The 21,245-nt window shown below is 39.7% G+C and overlaps 2 protein-coding genes across 3 annotated transcripts; both read left to right on the forward strand.

Annotated features, from left to right (window-relative positions):
• The first annotated feature begins 531 nt into the window (after positions 1 to 531).
• me2 (malic enzyme 2, NAD(+)-dependent, mitochondrial) lies at positions 532 to 15,482 on the forward strand. 2 transcript variants are annotated; one of them, XM_084360777.1, is made up of 15 exons: positions 532 to 715; positions 4,409 to 4,565; positions 7,953 to 8,086; positions 8,225 to 8,374; positions 8,566 to 8,641; positions 8,955 to 9,116; positions 9,219 to 9,432; positions 9,914 to 10,011; positions 10,336 to 10,449; positions 10,595 to 10,706; positions 10,897 to 11,039; positions 11,148 to 11,250; positions 11,343 to 11,413; positions 11,979 to 12,077; positions 12,284 to 15,482. In XM_084360777.1, exons 2-15 carry the CDS (start codon positions 4,452 to 4,454, stop codon positions 12,443 to 12,445), a joined length of 1,752 nt encoding a protein of 583 aa, XP_084216903.1. In that variant the 5' UTR covers positions 532 to 715; positions 4,409 to 4,451; the 3' UTR covers positions 12,446 to 15,482. The 2 variants fall into 2 exon arrangements, with proteins under 2 accessions (XP_084216903.1, XP_084216904.1); XM_084360778.1 differs by having other exon boundaries at positions 4,412 to 4,565.
• Positions 15,483 to 15,913: 431 nt separating this feature from the next.
• elac1 (elaC ribonuclease Z 1) lies at positions 15,914 to 20,750 on the forward strand. The gene is made up of 5 exons (XM_084359733.1): positions 15,914 to 16,182; positions 18,611 to 18,817; positions 18,922 to 18,980; positions 19,210 to 19,420; positions 19,525 to 20,750. Exons 1-5 carry the CDS (start codon positions 15,927 to 15,929, stop codon positions 19,995 to 19,997), a joined length of 1,206 nt encoding a protein of 401 aa, XP_084215859.1. The 5' UTR covers positions 15,914 to 15,926; the 3' UTR covers positions 19,998 to 20,750.
• The last annotated feature ends 495 nt before the right edge of the window (positions 20,751 to 21,245 follow it).

Consider the following 21,245-nt stretch of genomic DNA (forward strand, 5'->3'; position numbering starts at 1 on the left):
GGGTACCTGAAGATCTGGGATCCATGGTCAGTGTTGCCAACTGGGTTGGTAATCCACCCCTGTGCAGCCAACTTGTGGGAAGCAATGCATTGTAACGTTTTAAATTAGGTGACCAATCCTGACCTCTAATGCCCTCTACTATTTAGCTACTAATGCTATCTTGGTGCACTCCCTTGCGGTGCATGTTGTTATTATCTTGCTTATATTGCAAAAACAAATTAACAATATCTATGAAAGAAAGCCCACAAGATGTGCAATTCTTAAGTATAACCACAAATAATAAAACTGAATTCATTATTCTTACTCTCTATAGCAGGATTTAACATTGGCAAATATTACATAGTCAACAGAACAACGTGCAGAAAGAAAAAAAACGTGTTTAGGTGTTAAAAAGACTTATACTCACAATGAGATTACTTTCTTTTATAGTAACTACGGCTGGTGGGCTTCCCTCCAATAATCTTGCGCATGTCTCAGTCATTACGGTAACCAAGAAGGAAACCCCGACACGTGATTGGACGAGCGGCCGAGCTCACTGCGTGCGCGACAGTCTCCTCTCCTCACCGCCGCTGTGCTGCATCAGTGGCTGCGGGTAAAGGACGAACCGAGAGGTGAAAATAACAGCAGTTTCACGGCCAACTCCAGGAGAAAAATGCTTTAAAACCAGCAAACTGTCCAACGGAAGCCACCGCAGTAATATAATATCCAGGAGCAGGTAAGCAGAGCTGTTATTGTCTAGGAAATGGAAATTCCGGTGTCATCTAAGAACTTCCCGTTACTGAGCCAAGACTTAGCACGCAGGGGGTCTGAATGAATGAATGAATGACAGCATGCGACTCATCAGGCTAACAACTTTCACGTGGGAGTGCTGTCACCGTTTTACAAACATTAGCGAGAACCGTGGGTGTCTCGGTTCACACATTCGCCGAAACAGGCTCTTAAACAAACGGCAATGCTTTGGTATGTGTCAGTTGGAAGCTAGCCAAATGTTAGCTAGAAGTTAGCAGTTGTTAGCTCTCAGTGTTTGTGTTTGTGGATGTGGCTGTGTTTTACGTCGCTAGGCTAACTAATTAGCTTACCACTGTAGCAGAGTGGCTGCTACAAGTGTGTTTGACACGTCCATCTGATTTTTTGGGGGTTATATGTTCACACTGAGCAGTGACATTCCTTCCTTTCACCTACATTTCAAACAAGATGGAGGTAGAAAGAGTGGGTGGTCAACAATATCTCCTTTTAGTCTTTATCATTAAGCTTTAAACACCATAGGAACATGAGATTTACCACATTTACAGTAAAGCATAGCACAGTAGTAACTCATCCTAATAAAAAACAAATCTTCAGCTTCCTCACTAAAAAATCAGCTCAAATGTATATATCTTTTGGCTTTGATATTCAATGGCCATTCAGTGTCACTAAGGAAGAAACAAATGGGCAAGTCTTTGTTTGTCAGAGAGAAGGAGAAGAATAACACCTGTCAGAAAAGCCACACTTAGCTGGTTATTGATAACTATGTTCAATGTCTCTTTGTCAGTCTAAGGTAACATATTGATACTACTTCTTCTGTTATATTGTTTAAATAGCCTTTGCATTACACCAGTGTACTCTGATCCTAGTAAAACTAACCATAAAACACATGAAAGCGTGTGTGGGTGTGATTGATTGCTTGTTAAACTAAGAGGGGAGTGTACCAACGAGAGCACTGTGGCTTTCCTGTTGTAATTTCCGGAGAGAAATCTTTTGTATTACATTATGCTTACTTCAGTCAATACGGTCATTGTTTGCGCACAAATTATATTATGTGTACTTCCAGACACAGTAATGCAAAATGCAATAGTCTGGCTATCTTATACTGCTTATCTTGTTAGCCTAATCTTTTTTCTTTTTTTTTTCTTAATTAATTAAAGCAATTAAACCTAAAGTTTATCCAGTCAGGTCCAGTTCATGTGAGCATTTAGATTGGTCAGACTCAAGCCAAAATAGACAAGATACTTTGTGTTGATGACCTCATCTCTAGCTTAGAATAATCAGTTCACTGTAACTTTGATTAGGGTTGATGAAATACAAACAGTGACAAACAATCCAAACCTGTTTGTGGTTATGGAGTGTGTCCAGGTAGTGAGACAAAGCTGGTTCAGTAAAGTTACTGTGCAAGAATTATCTTGCAAGCAACAAGTTCGATTTCCTAGATCTGGCACACAGATGAAGTCTGGAAGGAGATGAGATAATAAAAGGGATTCAGTCACTCGGTGTTCAGGCTTTAAATATTCTAGACACAGGTGGGAGGCTAAAGTAGATGTAGATAACCAGAAAATATTCTTGTAAAACACAAAGGCTTGAATTCAAAGAGAATGTTTTCCCCCCGAGTGTCATATCAACAGAGATGAAAATGTCTGTTGTGCTGCTTATACAAGCAGCACCACTTAGGCCCCCCTGCCTTTAATGCTGCTTTCTAGGCACTGATTCCTGGATATGTAGATGGAAGCAAAGACCGTGCCAGCTGGCTATGCTTGTGATTTCTTTCATCAGATATTTTGGTCAAAGAGACGGGCGCATGATCAGACTACAGCGCTCCCTTTGAATCTGTTTTGAATCAGTACAGGCTAATGGAAGATCACAGCAACTGTTTGTTAAGAGAACAAGCAGGATTACACAAAAACTACTGAAGGGATTTCTAGATGGATCTCAAATTTTTTGTTGATTTCTCAGGGAGTAATGCTTGGATCTTGATGAACAAATCAGGTGTATTTAAGTGGATGGTATCTATGAGTGAGCACAATTTGAAGTGGATTCAAATTAAAATCTGGATCTAGTGGATTTAACTATGTTTTTTTCTGATGTTGGTGCAGATGGTTATTACTATAATATCATGGGTGGGCGAGCAGGAACAGTGAGGTCAGGAATGAAGAATGGCAGGAAAACGTTGACGGCACAGATGACTTCTGTTTGTTATTTTGCCACCTGAGCTCAGCTGTTGTGTGTTATTTCAGACCATGAACTCATTCAAATATGTTCGGTGTCAAGCCTTCTTTCTCGTGTAATCATCCGATACATGATAATGGAGTTTAGACGTTGCTCATCTTTGTTTTGTAAAAGCTGACTGCAGTTGACTGTGTCTTGTGTTTCAAAGCAATACTTCTTGAAGACATCTGCCAGCCTCACTCACTAAACTACTAGGAACTAAAATAGACACTGCGTGCAATAATGCTCACGTTGCTGTCCCACACATAACTTGCTTACAGGTCCAGTTTCATTTCCTCTTGGTCAGGTCTTGACATTAAGAAAGGCCAGAGCTGGATAATGACATGAATAAAAACATGAGAGACGGTTTAAACAAGCACATTTTAGTGTATTTAACAGATTGGTTGTGAAATTATTTCGGCTTCATCTCCTTTGTGGTCTGCTTTGCTTTTTTTGCAACACACTAATGCTTGATCAATCTGCTCTTATTGACTTTTACATTTAAATGACAAGATAGCATTATATCTATATCATATGTGGCAATTTAAAGTTGTTAGTTTTGCAAGAAGGCAGCATTTATTTGCTGACTTTTTGCTATGACAGTTATCACAAGCTGCTCTTACTCTTGGCTTTTTCCTGCACTGCCACAACACAGCATAACACAACTGTGAATAACCGGTCACATGCATGACATAGCTCTTACAATGAAGATACTGTTCTGGGTCACAAACAGCAGTGGAAAGTAGGGTAGGGGCACTTGTGTGAAGTGAAAACACTGTCGTGGTTGTTGATGTGGCATCATTCTGCCATCACACACAGTTTCAGGTAGTTATTTTTGAGCGTGTTTTATCTCCTGCACTCCCAGAATAGTAGCAATCTTTTATGCCTTCGGGTACGTTTTACAGATGTCACTTGATTGTCACTATGATTTCTCTGATATGTGTTATCTGTCTTCCCATCTTTGCTATCTGTCCACTGATGTCACCATGCTTAAGCTTGTTTTCTGTCTTCATGTGGAGCTCAGTGCGAAAAGGATTATGACAATCTTTCAAAGCTTTGTTTCTCAAATCACGCACTAAATCACTTCTGTGCACATCCAGATTAATGACTGGCCACTGCCATCAGCATTTCTAATCCTTAAGGGTGGAAATGTCCATACACACCAAGTGCATTCATAGGCCTTTGTGTGATAGTGTCAGAAGGCTGACAGTCTTGACTTTTGATAGCTTAACATCAAAGTGTGATAAGGATCTGAAGATGTCACATGCTCAAAGATTGTAGTAGTGGTGCTCTTTATTGTCTTGACTGCCAGAAGCAAGAATAATTAAACCTGAAAGCAATAACTCTGAGTCCATTGTAAGTCTCCCAACCATAAAGATGAAGACAGAAATGGTCAAATCTCTGGAAGAAACAGGTATTTTATTAATGTAGTTTATCTTTCTGTCCTCAGCAGCTCTCCACCAGCGGACCTTTCAGACCAGTGACTGTCCACCATGTTGTCCAGACTGAGAACAACGTGGTCCCTGAGGCCCTGTGTCTCTGTCTGCAGATGGGCACACACCAAAGACAAGGGCAAGCCCCTTATGCTCAACCCTCGCACCAACAAAGTAAGTGGATTACTGACGTTATGTGTGTGAGTGTGTGTCAGTGAGCATAGCAGTTAAACAGATGGTAGCTTTATTAACACGTCATTCAGCATGTCGCCCATTTGTGCTGGACCCATGCCAATTATTCCAGGTTAAGAAGTGGGCTAATTGGCATACGTGTTACAATTATTTTCCACACTGACACAGAGCTTGTCAGAAATTTGTAATATTCTCTGGTCACGATGAATAAATTAAAACAAATAAATGCAATGGAGCATGCACAATATAAAATGTTGTCTATTTAAAAAATGACTTTTTGACAAAGGCTGTTAACATGGGTTAGTTTTCCTTATAGTCCTTAATTTGATGCTCCATATCCAGGTCTTTTTTCATCCTTTCCCTCCGACACTCCTCCATCTCCACACAGTTGTCAACATTGCTATTATCCCTGGATAAAAATAGCTAAGAGCTGTGTTGACAGACAGGAATGGACCTGAAAGTTTTTGACATGTCTGACAGTCTTTTATTAGACAAGGTTTTTCTATATCTCAAGAAACACAAATATATTTAAATTTCTGCCGGCTGGGAGAAATGTTGATTGAGTCGTGAAGTATAATGTTTCTGAAAGAAGTTGAAAATTTCACATATTTCCATGGAACAATTACCAAGAATACACATTAACATGTTGAGCCGATCATGCAAGCACACGCCGTTTAAGTTTGAATTTTTTGACAGTACAGACAACAACACGACATATTCGTCGTCTTCCCCCTAAGTCGGTGACTGGCGCGACTGGAAAACTATAAAACTTGCCACCAAAGGTTTTCTAACCTGGTTTAGCGTTTCATCTGTTCAAAGCATCTTTTCTTGTGTTGTCATTTTTAAGATAATAGAGGCAGGATTGTTAGTAATGAATGTATAATACAAGTTAATAAAATTGACGAGGTGCATTCCCATGTCTAAATAGCTTCCTAACTGATGACCTCATTATTGACATGAGCCCAAACATGATTTTCACTAAAGTTCCTGACAGATATAATCTGTTTCCAGTAGCTCACATGGTAACGTTTTGGCATTGTTTTTTTTCCCAAAAATATTTGTGCTTAAAGAGACAGATGAAAAGCATTGGTTGAAGTCACACCCACTATCACTATTGGGTGTAGTCAGAAAGTTTGTTAAATCACAGCCAAAACCAGCTCTGTATATACCTTTTCACAGCCTCATGGGTACTGTACAAATAAACTCGCCTTACCTTGCCATGCACCTGTAACCACACCCAGTAGTGGTTGTCACTTCTGCATAACTGCAGCAAGGTGGGGACTTCAAATGACAAATGATTAATTCAACTTGCTCTGTGATGTTTATTTAATACCTGTAACAAATGTGTATCACATTGTTTGGTTCCTTTGCTGTCAGGTTTTCCCAGCAACTGAAAGTTACAGATGACATTTGTAACCTGACGCTGTAGCTGCTTGAGGTGTCATGATATCACTCTGTGCAAGTTATGCTAAATTTAGCCTAGCCTGCACTTGTTGTGCTAAATATAGACATTCCAACCTACATGTAGACTGGTCTCAGACTAGTTGGCTGATGGCCCAAGAAATACTGTCTCCACAGCAGCAGCATTTACACTGCACCCCCACCTGATACCTCATTGTGCTCATTTCGTCTGTTTGGGGCGAGTTTAGAAACCCATTTGCCGATTAAAACCAACTCAAATGTGAAAAAGCTTTGGAGAGAATGTTTTTAATGCTCTTCTGTTGGCAATATTGCTCTCTGGTGGTGTTTTATATTTAGTTGGCAGCATTTCTTACAGCATTTAAAGTCACAGAGTTCATTGTGTGTAACTCACTTAAAAAACACTTAAAAATGCATGAAGCAAGACAAAAACAGCAGCATGCCGGTTACTATAGGGCAACTATAAATGTCTGAGGAGATGTGACTCTCATCAGCAGACTGCATCGTCACGACTCCTATGACCCCAGCAGAAAAGGTTGGAGTGTTGCAGGAATGCATTGTTTATTACATTACACTGTTTGAATATAAATACTGTATATACTGTAAGATGATGCGGGATATGATTCCTCTACCTATGTAGACTTAAATTAAATTCTCATAGGTGAAGTTTGTCAGCTAGATGGATGATCTATGTTGTGCAGTTTCATTAACAAGATGATCTTAAAAGGACAACTTAAACCAATGATTTCCTGGCCAATGTACAATTGCGAATTTGGAAATTCAGTTTAGAAATAGCATTTAACTGTTCAAAACCATGTTGATGAAGTTTAATGTTCTTAAAATGCTGTTTCATCATGTAGAAGCACATAGACAGGTCATAAGATATACAGATAAACATACATAAGAAACAAAAACAGTACAAATATCAGCATTTCAGAATTTGCACCATTTTACATTTTATAGATCACTCAAAATAAAGGATGTTGCATTATGTTTAGAGGAACTGAGTACTGGAGCAAAGTGAAGGGAAATGCTCCATCAGCATGACTCAGCATTCTGCCAGGGGAGCCCCCAGCATTCATCAGTCACTGAATAATCAGCCCCTTCCCCAGCCCCAGACGTTATGGCTTCCATGTGTTAACGCCCATATTTCACTAAACCTGCATACACATACACACTCACAGACACACTCACATACACTGCAAGAACATGAACATGTTGCACCCTCCCCCCCTCATCCTCTCTTCCATACATGGGGTGTTTCTGCCCAGAGTCCTCTTCATTGGCTTCTTTGAGGCTTCTCCCCTCTCTTACCTATTTTCCTTCCTTTCCCCAACTGAGAAATGGTTTTCCTCTGGTCTCCCCCTCTTCCACTCTGCTGCTCTTCTTCTCCTATTAAGAGTCAAAAGGTCAACCATGAAACCTGAGGACTCATAGGTAATGCAGTGCGCCCTCTGGTGACAAAACTACATCACAGTTTGTGACAATTTCCTGCGGAAGCTTCTGAGAACTGGTTCAGCGATTATTATTATTTTATTTAGATGAGGGATGTTTCTTAATTTTAAGTGTGAAACTTAAAAGCAGCACATTTTGGTAGCAGAGGGGTGATATTTAAACTTCAGTACTTAAAAAATGTGAAGTACTTTCTATAAAATGCTTTATCCTGCTCATTTGCACCTCTCCAAACAGTAATAGTCGATAAAAAATCACAAGAAATCTCCAAGGCACTCTCTTTCAAACTATTAAAAAATGCATGTCGCAGCATGGCCTTACATATTTGCGCAACCACAGCACACCATTTCATCACAGTGCTACCTGTTGAATTCTTAGGTTATGTAGTCAGTGTAACTCAACTGAAAGGTATTCTCTACCAATAAGTAGTTGCAACAAGATAGATAACCTACATTCTCCTTGTCTCCCTGCTCCCTCCTCTCTTTTTTCCCCAACAAGGGCATGGCCTTCACTCTACAGGAGCGACAGATTCTGGGGCTACACGGCCTGTTGCCTCCCAAAGTGGAGACTCAGGACATTCAGGCCATGCGCTTTCAGAATAATCTCAAGAAGATGGTTGATCCCTTAGAGAAGTAAGGACATATATTGTGTAAAGCGCTGGAAGGTTGAGCCTAAGAAATATCTTTTTTGCTTTTAAGAATTTTCATATTATTTCATATATGTTGAAGTTTTCTTCTCTCTTTCCTAATTTGTCCTTGTTTTCTGCACAGGTACGTCTACTTGATGGGCATCCAAGAAAGGAATGAGAGGCTTTTCTACAGGGTGTTGATGGAAGACATAGAGGAACTGATGCCGATTGTCTACACTCCCACCGTAGGCCTGGCCTGCACACAGTATGGACACATCTTCAGGAGACCCAAGTAAGCAAACAGTGAAGCTATCAAGGAGCTCTCTCTAATGGTTTATGGGTGTTAAATTTTGTTGACACCTTGACTTAAATCACGTTAAGGATGTTATTGTAGTGGAGATATGTTTTCTTTTCCCTTTTTGAAATAGGCTGAATGTTACCATGATCGTTAAAGTCATCATATCATCTTGTTTCTCTCATCAGAGGCTTGTTCATCTCCATTCGGGACAAAGGACACATCCGTTCCATCTTGGACAACTGGCCAGAGCCTATTGTTGCAGTGAGTACCTGCAAGCCTCACCAAAAAAACACATTTTCAGCATTTTGTACAGTTTAAAAGAGACGCCTAGGGCCAAACCACACTGAGAACTTTAGAAATTAACTGTGAATATGAAGATCGCCACTTAGACTCGGCTACACAACCATGAAGTCTAGGAAAGTCATGTAAATGATACATTTCCTTCCACCTTTTCTACACTCACCTGGCTAAGACCCAGGTACTCAGAGTTATGTGCTGGTTAATGGTTACTAATCTACAATTTTGCTGATTGATGTACTTCTTTTCCACCTCCTCTCTCTGTTTCTTTCTGTAGGCAGTAGTAGTAACAGATGGAGAGCGTATTTTAGGATTAGGGGACCTGGGTGTTTATGGAATGGGCATCCCTGTTGGAAAACTTTGCTTGTACACTGCCTGTGCCGGCATTCGACCTGAAAGATGTCTGCCTGTGGTGATAGATGTTGGCACGGACAATGAGGTAGGAAAGCTACTGTGTATGTATACTGTATATGTGTGTATGTTTAGGGGAAAGAAGGAAACTTAATCATCCATCACACGTTTGTCCTTGCCCTCGCATCAGACTCTCCTCCAGGATCCGCTGTACATGGGCCTGTACCAGAGGCGGGATCGTTCTCAAGCCTACGAGGAACTGATTGATGAGTTCATGGAGGCTATAGTGGACAAATGGGGCCAGGACACGCTGATTCAATTTGAGGACTTTGGGAACCACAATGCCTTCCGTTTAATCAGGAGATACAGGGAGAAGTACTGCACCTTCAACGACGATATCCAAGGTTCACATATAACCCTCCACATAGCATCTAGGACTCTACTTTGTCTGAAAGCCAGTTTGCTTATTATATTAAAATCAACAGCTGAATTAGGTAGAGTGCAGTTGTTTACACCCATCCTTAAAAACTGCCTCTCTTCGAAATCGTTTCATTGTTGGGGGATCTTTTTAAAAGCCTGTTGGTTTCTTTCATTTCACCATAAAAACAGAAAACAGAAACTTGTTTGAATTAAATGTTCCATTAAATATTACATATTGTGACCTTTAAGTCACAGTATTGCGACAAGTCCCTACAAGAAACACTGACAGCTGTGGTAGAATTGGTTGCTGAAAAATAAATCCCAGAGGACTCAACAAGCACAACATAACTTTAAAGAAACGAGGCCTATCCAACCCTCCTACCTTAAAACAAATAGTGATTCATCTGTTCTCTTCAAGGCAGAGACTTTATTGTTTACTGTTGTTTTTCTTCTGCGTGTTTTCAGGCACTGCATCTGTAGCCCTTGCTGGCCTGTTAGCAGCTCAGAGAGCCACTGGCAAACCCATTACTGATCACCGGGTGCTTTTCTTGGGAGCTGGAGAGGTGAGATCATATTTATCCATTAATCAGTTCATGTGAATTCTCTTGGTTTTTCCTTGCTTTGGGGCTTATTCATCTTTTTTTGAGAAACTCCCATATATCAAAATAGGAAAGTAGGCCCTCTTGTAATGGCCATATTGCCCCCTGCTGACCAGATCTGGTAATATTAGTAATAAACAGTAGACCAACATAGCTAAAGAACTTAAAATATGCTCAACATCAACCAGAGCTGGTGGATTTGCTCTTAAATAAGAGTTCAAGTTTAACTACAGATACTCTGTTTAAATTCTTGGAATGTTTAACTTGATAAGGTTATTTTCTCATTAGGCTGCTCTTGGTATTGCCAATCTGATTGTCATGGCCATGATGGAGGCGGGGATGACCCAAGCTGAGGCCAGAGAGAGGATCTGGATGTACGATAAACATGGCTTACTAGTAAAGGTCAGTGTGTGTTTGGCAGACATTAATGACCAGAGCGTACAGTACATGATATGTCTGTGTAGCTTCCTGTCTGGCTCACTGTTGGTGGGGTTACTATATTAAAATTGATATATTGTTGCAACAAATGTACTGTATGCGACTCCAGGACAGACCACAGGAAACAGACAGCAACCAGGAGGCATTTATCCATGACAGTCCAGGGAATGTGCAGAGCTTCCTAGATGCTGTCAACACCATCAAACCCACAGCAATTATAGGTAAAAACTTTTCAATTCCTGTTTTTCTTTACCTGAATAAAAGAATCAATGTGATTTTGTTTGAAATGTTAGCAGGAGAGTCTATTTATTATTTGTTTTAAATCTTAAATCATCCTGTCATGGCACAGTGTCGTGGTAACTGTGGGCTCACAAGCACAGGGTGACCAGCATTTCTCTTCCCTTCTTCCAGGTGTGGCAGGAGCCGGACGTCTGTTCACTCACGATGTCCTCAAGTCCATGGGAGCCCTGAACGAACGTCCAATCATCTTTGCCCTGAGTAACCCAACCACTAAAGCCGAGTGCACAGCAGAGGACGCCTACACACTCACTGATGTACACAGTTCTTTCTGCTCTACTCTCCTTTTTTCTTTTTGGCCAACTCTGAAGTATATCATTAAGAGTTCCTGTCTAGTCAAACCACTCTTCCTGTTGTCCTTTCAGGGTAGATGTCTTTTTGCCAGTGGCAGTCCATTCGATCCAGTGACTCTGAGTGATGGCCGTGTCTTCACTCCTGGACAAGGGAACAATGCTTACATCTTCCCAGGTAAAAGAAGAAATAATATTAATATGTATGTGAGGGAAAATCATTGGATTTCATGATAACGGAAGTAAAAAACTGCTGTATGTGTATTCCAGGTGTGGCCTTGGCTGTGATCCTGAGTGGAGTGAGACACATCAGTGACACTGTATTCTTAGAGGCTGCCAAGGTCTGAAGTCATTACTCAGTATTTCTCAGTGTGTCACTTCCTTGAACTTTGCCTCGCCCTCACCCCATCCTCTACTTTCTTGCTGACTCTGATATATATACATATGCTTTATAGTGTCATGTAAACCCGCTTTAACCCATTGATGTGTCCTGTTCCTTCTCTTTCTAGACTCTGGCTTAATAACTAACAGATGAGGAGCTTTTAAAAGACTGATCCTGCTTTGCACTTCTCCCCTCTCTTGCTATGCTGCATTTGACTTGATTACATTGATAAATGCAATTAATGATAAAAATCACAAGATGATTTCTTGCCAGCACTAAATATTTAAATGTTTTGCATGAGAAAGACACAGTGCATGTTGGTAATATAAGTGCTAGTTTTGTGGTCAGTTCTTATTTTTCTTATTCTGACTTATTCAGAAGCACATTTCTATTTATATTTAGTCAGAAAGTCAGCAGAGAAATATGCGGTAGCCAAGTCATAGTAGTGTTTTTTTTTTTTGTCTCTGTTTATTGGATCAGAGAATTTCATCTCGAGCCTAAAAGTATTTTTGTACTCCTTCCAGACCCTTGCGGAGCAGCTGACAGATAAAGAGCTGGAAGAAGGCAGACTCTATCCTCCTCTTTCCAACATCAGAGAGGTCTCTGTCCAGATGGCTGTCAAGGCAAGTCTCCTGAAAATGATCATTTCCAACTTTGGCTGAATGTTTTGATTATTGATAAACCTGTCCACTTTGATGCAAACATTGCTGCCCAGTTAGAGTTGGTCGCAGCTGTCCAGTAATGTTTGGTTTACCTTCCATTGCTGTGTTCTGTGTAGTACATGCGTCTGGCTGTTAGTCAGTTCTACACTTTTTCTTTCTTGCTATAGGTGGTGGAGTATGTCTATGCTAAAGGCATGGCGTTCCGCTACCCTGAGCCTGTGGACAAGGACAGCTTTGTACGCGCCACTGTGTGGAACACCAACTACGACTCCTTCCTGCCAGACACATACGACTGGCCAGGTGTCAGCTTCAGCCCCAAGACCAAGTAGAAATAGAACAGACCCTCACTGTGCTCCATGTATCAATGTCACTTTTCCTTTGTGTCCCACTTAACTCTCAATCACAGATCTTCAGAGATCGTGTAAACATCTGCTTGTGAAAAAAAGGCAGTAGAAGCTCCTTAGAAGCTCAATGTTACTGTATTTGCACTATACCAGTCTTTTTAGATCTGTGAGAAGGTAGAGGGAAGGTGGCATTTGAATGGAAGCAAGTTAGTTTCACTTCACATCCCAGTTCTTTATCACCTCTGCATCACACCTGAACCGGACCAGGAGGGCCACCTGGTGGCGGAAAAAGGCAGTGTTTTATTGTTGTAACCTAACTAAAAATAATTTTAATGAAATGAATATCAGAATGTGGTATATTGCAGTAAAATACCACTAGAAACTCAGATTGTCATACTTAAACAAGCAGAAACCACAACATTCACTATCTTTTTAGCCATGAATTACCTGAGAATATGTTAACCATCATTAGGGAAATGCCATATACAATGCATCTTTTTCACCTATTTTAACACATGATGACTATTTTATGATGCAAAAGAGTTTTGTTGTCTACACTCCTAATGCAGATGTTGGTACACTCGTAGTAAGCTGCAGATAGCCAAACTCAATGCACAGGTTTTAACATGGAGTGTGGGCACTGTCTTTTTTCCACATCATATAGGCCTCTGGTGGTGATCCAACCAATGCCCGGTTTAAGACGTGGTTAAAGACTATTTTTTAACCAAGGCTTAATTCGGGCCAGCCTGGTTCTCAGAGAAGGTGTAGGAGAGCAGAGGGTTAAAGCACTCGGCCTTTGTGATCAAATTTGGAGAGAAAAAGAGGAAACCGTGTTACTCAGGGGAGGAATGGAATGAATATATAAAGAAAGGCCACAAAATGAGATTATATGAAGGGAAATTAAATCAACTATATCTAGAAAAAATTATTAAGAAACCAATGTCCACTCCAGCATTTTTCTTGTATGAATGCTTTTGTCCCCATTTTGTTTATTTCTCTGAATTTATTTAATATTTGGGGGTGTATTACATGTTTTGCCATTATACTGTATATTCTGTCATCAGCACTCCTTTAATGAGTTGTGGTAAGAAGGATCCATAAAATGACCTCTTTGCTTAAATGTAACATTATAAACTGTCCCCTGAATATTTAAAGAAACAGTGTGCCGCATCAAATGATTGGAGGAACATTATTTTCTATTTAGATTATATTTTGTTAACTGTACATGTCCTTTTGTGGAAACCAAGACTGTCTGCTGAAAGAGTATTTATAAAGTTGTGTGAAGTACATGCGTGTGTGTGTTGGCAGGTTGGTGTGTGGGTTTTGCTCCTTTGAACGTTCGACAGGACAACGATTTTACAGGTGCTAGGCTGCGTTTCACAGTTCTGATTGATCATGATCATTAATAATAACAACACGGTCACTTTATCTCAGATTAACAGAAGAGGGATGTTAAGCTTTCAAAAATCAGCTTATACTATATTTAGAGATGGAAATTAAGGCAAGGCATACTTCTTTGTATTGCACTTTAAAAATGCATTAGTGAAAACACAAGCTAATATTAAAATACATAAATGATAATTAAATAAGCGTCAAGTAAGATAGAAGATAATAAGATAAAGTAGAATTAAACCAATTATTAAGAATTAAAGTGCAGTACAAGATATGATTAAATAGACCTAAATTTAATTTAATAATAGGCAGCAGCAAGCAGCAGTCTTAAGCCTTGATCTAAATGATGCAACTGATAATTTGCACTATGGCTCATTCATAATTCACGGTATTGGCATAAAAAAATCTTGACATGCTGACAATTCAACTTTTCTCCTCAATGCATTTTGAAAAAAAAAAACAGTTGTTGCACTGTTAATGAAAAGCAATTAATGCTATAAAGTAATCGTATTTGGATAAATTGTAACTGGCAGTTTATAACTCAGCATTAGCTATGTTTAGTGTCGCAATAGAAACTGTTACCGTTTGACACAAACATTTGTCAGAGCATGAGTCAAGTCGACTTGCTGAGTCTATCAGCTACAGTGTATAGTTAACAGTCGCAGTTAAAGTAGACGGCAGCTTCCTCGTGAGATATCCTATTGACTATATTCCTGTTATATGTTCTGAATACTTCACATTGTACTGTACTTCTCTTATCTCAGTGTAACAGACTGCACTAGTGACAGTCAACCTGTTATGTCTACAAGATCTTTACATGTTGCTCTGTGCGCTGACAGCCTGGCTGCATCCTATTATAATGAGAAAGCTAAAGATCTAAAATTATCTGTTCAGTGTTAAATGTGAGAACATGAGAAAACTTGACACAAAAACAAACAGCTAAAATGTGTTTAAGTCTGAAAAATGTACCAGTAACATTTAAACTGCTTATCAGTCCATTTCATTTTCAGTATTTATCTTAAACACTGTTGACAAGAGCACTGGAAATGTGTTGATATCATCCTCACATACTGTATGTCTAAATCTATGTTTCAGGCTACTGTGTACATTTTAATCTCAGGATGCTATATTAGGACCTTCTGACCACCTGCATTAAAGTGCCTGCACAATGTTCAATGTCTATTCAGCATCACTTCATGTTCCATGATGTAGACCTCACAGCTGGCAAACAACTCAACAGCCCTATGAATTTAGTGAAGTAATAGTGTAGTATTCAATGTGCAGCTTTTTCTCTCATATACTGTGCAGCTTCAGGTTGGGAACATTTAATATATTTTTAAGAAGAGTTTGACCCCATTAAGTGTCAGGTCATGTGTCTGTCCAGGTGTTGTTACTGACTGTAATCGTCCAGTGTGAGGTTTAACTATGTTGTGTAAGAATTCAGTGATTGGTTTGGCCATAACGAAAATATATTCCATGTTTCATTGAAGTGTGCATTCATATCATGTTGTGTCCCTCATGTCTGTGTTTTGAAGTTAACTTGTACTAAAGAGTTATATTTCCTCAGTGTTTGTACTCAGAGAGCGACATGCTTGCTGAAAGTGCAGAATAAAACCAGTTTTTTACCGGCTCCATTGTCTCCTGAAATTTCTAAATGTTTTATTGTGACGGAGCAGTTTTATTCACCCAAACGCAGCTTGTTTTCCTTGCTGTCATGTTTTGTTTGTGTAATCCATATATGGATATTTACAGGAATGAGATGCTGCTGAATTCCTTTACTTAAGTATGACTTTATGGTACTTGTATTTTACTTGAGTTTTTTCATTTTTTTTTTCCATTTTCTGCTACTTTATACTTCCACTCCACTGCATTTTGGAGACAAAATTGGACATTTTACTTCATATTTTTCACATATATTTGATAAATTTAGTTATAAGTTACTTTTCAGATTGCATGTAAATATCCTTAATGAATTTTAATTGATCCTATTATAAATCAAGAGAAAAATCCGACTTGACCTGAACGCCTCACCGTCGCTGTTGGTACGTCATCACCATGGGACTGTTTACAGTCCATGATGGCGACACGCTGCTTGATCTGTAGACCATGGATCTATAATATAACCATCCATGCTGTAGACAGGTTTCATCAGTTTTATTATAACTTCGGGAGGATGAGCATGGACGTGACTTTCCTCGGGACCGGCTCGGCCTACCCGTCACCTCACCGCGGCGCTTCGGCTCTGGTGCTGCGGACAGAAGGGGAGTGTTGGCTGTTTGACTGCGGGGAGGGAACCCAGACACAACTGATGAAGAGCCAGCTCAGAGCCGGTCAGTCACTGCAGCTACTCCCGCAGCCTGCTGCACCTTCTGGGGAACTAAGTGAACGTCTTTAAAGTTACTGGACACCAACCTTAAATAAACTTTATTCAGTTGTAGCAACCACCCGCACTCTAACTTTCCATTGTATCATGAAACCAACGAGGTGAAGTTAGTTTTAGGTTGGATATCGGACAGACATTCACTCCGGAGACACCCAGCGGCGTCTCTGGCTCGGTTAGCTCGCCTCCCAGAACCTCGCGCTGCGCTGGTGGATGACTTAGGGACCGTCAATAAATTACCCTATTGTTTGTTTGATTTACACAAAAACAATGTTTCTTCGTGCTGACTTGATGATATTGGTGAAATCACAAATCTTAAATCAATATTTCCCCATTGAGCTCTGTGCCATCATCACATACCCTGTCCTGAAGCACAGCTGAGAGGGCCGGACTCTTTAGTAACTAACTGATCCAGTAATCATGATCAATGGTAGAAATCCAAGAATAAATCATAAAGTCAGTGACAGCTCTCACAGAATTGATTCACTCCATATCCTCATTGTGAGTCCTAATCACGATGCAGGCCATTCACTGTAACTACACTTCACTGAATAATAGCGTTCCCCTATCAAACTTCCATTTTCAAACGATATCCCAGGCTGAGGGATACCACTGATTGTCGTGCATAATTTGGTCATGTGAAGAAATTTTTTTTTAGCATTTCTCGAGAGCACGAGAAACTTTCTCTTGCTCACGAGAAAAGTTTCTGGTGCTCACTAGAAAGTATCTTTTGCACTGGAAAAGTTTCTTGTGCTCACGAAAAAGGTTTCTTGTGTTCATGAGAAAGTATCTTTTCTCGTAAGCACAAGAAACTTTTCTTGTGCTTACGAGAAAAGTGTCTTGTGCTCACGAGAAAAGTTTCTTGTTCCCACAAGAAAGTTTCTCGTGCTCACCAGAAAGTTTCTTGTGCATACCAGGAAGTTTCCCATACACACGAGAAACGTTTCCATTTTTTTGTTTTTTTTCCCACCATGTCCCTTCAGGGGCTCCATGTTTTCGGCTCAACACATGAAAAAAAAAAATTTCACTCGTGAAAATACGTTTTTTTACTCGGCTGTACACATGAAAGAAAAACATTTTCATCTGTGAAAATACAAATTTTACAGAAAAAAATTAACTCGGCTCGACACATGAACATTTTTTTTTTTTTTTTTTTTCATGTGTCGAGCCGAGTGAGTTTTTTTTTTTCCTGTCATACATCTACAAAAAAAAATTCACTCGGCTTCTAGAAAGTTGTATTTTCATGGGTGAAAATGCATTTTTGCATTTCTGCACCTGAAAAAAAGAAAATTTCACCCCTGAAAATAACATTTTACAGAGAAATAAAAATTTCACTCGTTGAAAATACATTTTTTTACTCGGCTCGACATGCGTAAGAAAAACATTGTCACCTGTGAAAGTACAATTTTTACAGAAAAAAAAATGCCACTCAGCTCGACACATGGAAAAAAAGAACATTTTGCCCGTGAAAAAAGATTTTCACTCAGCTTGACACATGAAAGAAAAACATTTTCACCCGTGAAAAAAAGACTGTTTTCACTCGGCTCCACAGATGACAGGAAAAAATGTTCACCTGTGAAAAAAATTGTTTTCACTCGGCTTGACACGTAAAAAAAAAAAAAAATCACCTGTGAAAATAAAATTTTTACAGAATTTTCTTTTTTCACTCGGGTCAACACATGAAAAAATGAAAATTTCACCTGTGAAAATACAATTTTGCAGACAAAAAAAATATTCATCCATGAAAATATTTTTTTTCTTTCTACAGAAAAATGTTTTTTCACATGGACACATGGAAAAAAAAAACTTAACTCAGCTCGACACAATTTTTCTAACATTTCTCGTGAGCACGAGAAACTTTCTCCTGCTCGTATCTCGTACCTGATACTGAGGTTTGTGTTGGCTGATATTTTTACAACTGAAAGGTGTTTATGGAATAATTATTACACTTAGCGCAAATACGAGGCTATTACAAATGCAAGGTTTATGAAAACACTCACGAGAAAAGTTTCGTGAGCACGTTTTCATAAACATTCAAACCAGGAGTGTTACTCGTGTACTTCCACTTTTTTCACTCTGCTCGACACATGAAAAAAAATAAATTGAACTTAGAAAAAGGAGCACCAGAAAAAAAATTATACCCTTGACCCTCAGGGCTTTTTTCACAATAAAAAAAAAATTTCACCTGTGAAAAATGACATTTTTCACTCAGCTCGATACATGAAAAAAATATTTTTCACCCATGAAAAACATTTTTTTTCACTCGGCTCGACACATGAAAGAAAACATTTTCACCCACGAAATTTTTTTTTCAGCTCAACATGATTAATTTAGACAAATCACCCTGGCACCTCAAACATGTCTTGTTTTTTACCCAGGTCGAATCACCAAGGTTTTCATCTCCCACCTGCATGGAGATCACCTGTTTGGTCTGCCTGGTCTCCTTTGCACTGTGAGCCTCAGCACCAACCCTGACTCCCAGCAGAGCCCTAACTGTGTGGACATCTACGGGCCTCGGGGCCTCCGGCATTTCCTGAGGGTGACGCTTGGCCTCACAGGCTCGCAGCTGCTCTTCCCTTACGCAGGCAGGTTCAAAGGAAGTTACTACTTGTAGTCTGTTTTATTGTACTTATTCTAATGTCCTGTGCTGTCATGTCATCTACTTTTATATTTATGTATGTTGCTGTAGTGCATGAGCTGGAACCCACATCTGACCAGAGTCCAGAGGAGGGACAGCTCAGCCCCGAGGTATGTGTCTGATTTTTGGTGTCATTCCTGTTTGGTGAAATCCCACCTCGGTTCCCTGGGTTGCAGCCGTGTCCGGATCGATCCTTAAAAATATTGATACTTCCAATCCCAAATGTTTCTGTTGCAGGACTGATTTTCAGATTAAAAGATCGATATCTAAACTCAGTCATTTTGGGTAAATGTGTTGCCTCATCTTTAATGTTGTGTGTTTTGTTTTGTGTCTCTTCAGGCGACAGCAGAGTGCGGTCCTTTGCACCCACAGGAGCAGCCAGGCAGGACGATCTCCCTGGATGTCTCCAGTGACTCATACCTCCTTTTTGAAGACAAGAAGTTTGTGGTCAAGGCTTTCAGGTTGTTTCACCGTATCCCCTCGTTTGGTTTCTGCATTCAGGAACACGATCGACCCGGAAGACTGAAGACTGAACTCCTGAAGGAACTAGGTGAATGCTTTTTCTTTTTTCTTTATTTTTACAGAAATGTGAAGCGGGACCATAATAGTATGAATTCAAACACACATTCAGTGATCTAATTTTGTGTCCCCCAGGCCTGAAACCAGGGCCGCTTTATGGCCGTCTGAAAGCTGGACAGCCAGTAACTCTGGAGAGCGGGCGTGTCGTTCTGCCTAGTGAGGTGCTAGAAGAAAGCATTCCTGGGAGAAAAGTCTGCATTTTAGGGGACTGCAGCTCAGTTCTCGGGGACGGGCCGCTGACGTTGTGCAACGGAGCGGACATTCTGGTTCACGAGGCCACCCTCGGGGACGAGCACCGAGAGAAAGCAGTGGACCACGGACACAGCACGCCTGAAATGGCGGCGGCAGTGGCTCGGGCTTGCTGTGCGCGGAGGCTGGTGCTGTACCACTTCAGTCAGAGATACAAACCCTGCTCCCTGCAGAAAGAAGGGGACGAAGACGACGTCTTGGAGCTTAAGAGACAGGCTGAAGACGCTCTGCGGGACAGTGGTGTTGAGGTTACTCTAGCTGAGGACTTTCTGACTCTGAACATTCCTCTCAAGAGATGAAGTTAATAAACTACTGATGTAGTAGGTTTGATTAAAAGCAGAGCAGCTGTCTGTTTGCTCTCATGTGGTCGAAATCGAACAGTTACATCAAAAAAACATTTCTGGATGCACGATATTGGATTTCTGCCAATATCGGATATGCTGATATTTCCAACTCATTTTGGCCAGTTGCTGATCCCCATTTATTCCTTTTATCAGACGATACCAATGACGTGCCCATATTATCATGCATCCCTTAAAGTCTTTACTCTTGGCTGTTAACGTCTTAGTCATTGTAAGTGTAATTTGATTATCATTCTGTGATTTATCTGAAATGTACAGATCTCTTTCCAAAGTCAAGAACTGTTTTACTGTGATGACAAGTGAAGTAGGGGTGATTAACAGCTTTTGAATCATTAAAACTGTGCAATAATTAGCAATTCTTCATTTTAAAAAAGGCCAACATTTCAATCAGATATTCTCCCAGTGAAACTGTGTGAATAATCACGTCATAGGTTTCAGTTTTACTCAAATTTTCTTTCACTTTAACCACAATTTTTCCTTATGAATCAGTAAGTGTATGTGTGAGAATCTGTGTAATGAGAAAGAACGTGCAATCGTCTCCGAACCTTTTCCAGAGATTTATTTCTGGATCTGTACACAAGGTATTAAAGTACAACAGAAAATACAAAATAATGTTTAATAAAAGAAAAAAAAAACCTTAATGTTTATGTACAATTCTTGTAAACAATAAAGATAGCTTCTTGAACATTTCTCATAGTGAAGTTTTTGATTGTATTTTTACGTTTTGTAGGTTTTTTATTCACAAAGGTGTTTTAGTTTTCATCAAAGGACTCGAGTTTTCTTTTTCAAAACCACAACTGCTATAATTTTTTTTTTTTTTTCCTTTTTTAAACTTCAAAACACAATACAAAATATAAAATAAATTTGCTTAGTGCTCGCTTGCACACACAAGTCTCATACCATGAGATATCAATAAAATATCACATTTTCGAGAGTTCATGAAAAATGTTTTTGTTCACCCGTGAAAATGTTTTTTTTTATTTGGCTCGACACATGAAAAAAAAAAAATTCACCCGTGGAAATAAACATGTTCATTCAGCTAAACACATAAAAAAAATTCCACCCATGAAAATACCATTTTTCAGTCGGCTCGACACATGAAAAACAAAACATATTTTTGAGATACTTTCGTGCACACAAGATATTTTCTCGTGAACATGAGAAACAGTCTCATCCTCACAAGAA

The sequence above is a fragment of the Pagrus pagrus genome (assembly GCF_965226575.1).
Source record: "Pagrus pagrus genome assembly, chromosome: 8".
NCBI classification, from domain to species: domain Eukaryota; kingdom Metazoa; phylum Chordata; class Actinopteri; order Spariformes; family Sparidae; genus Pagrus; species Pagrus pagrus.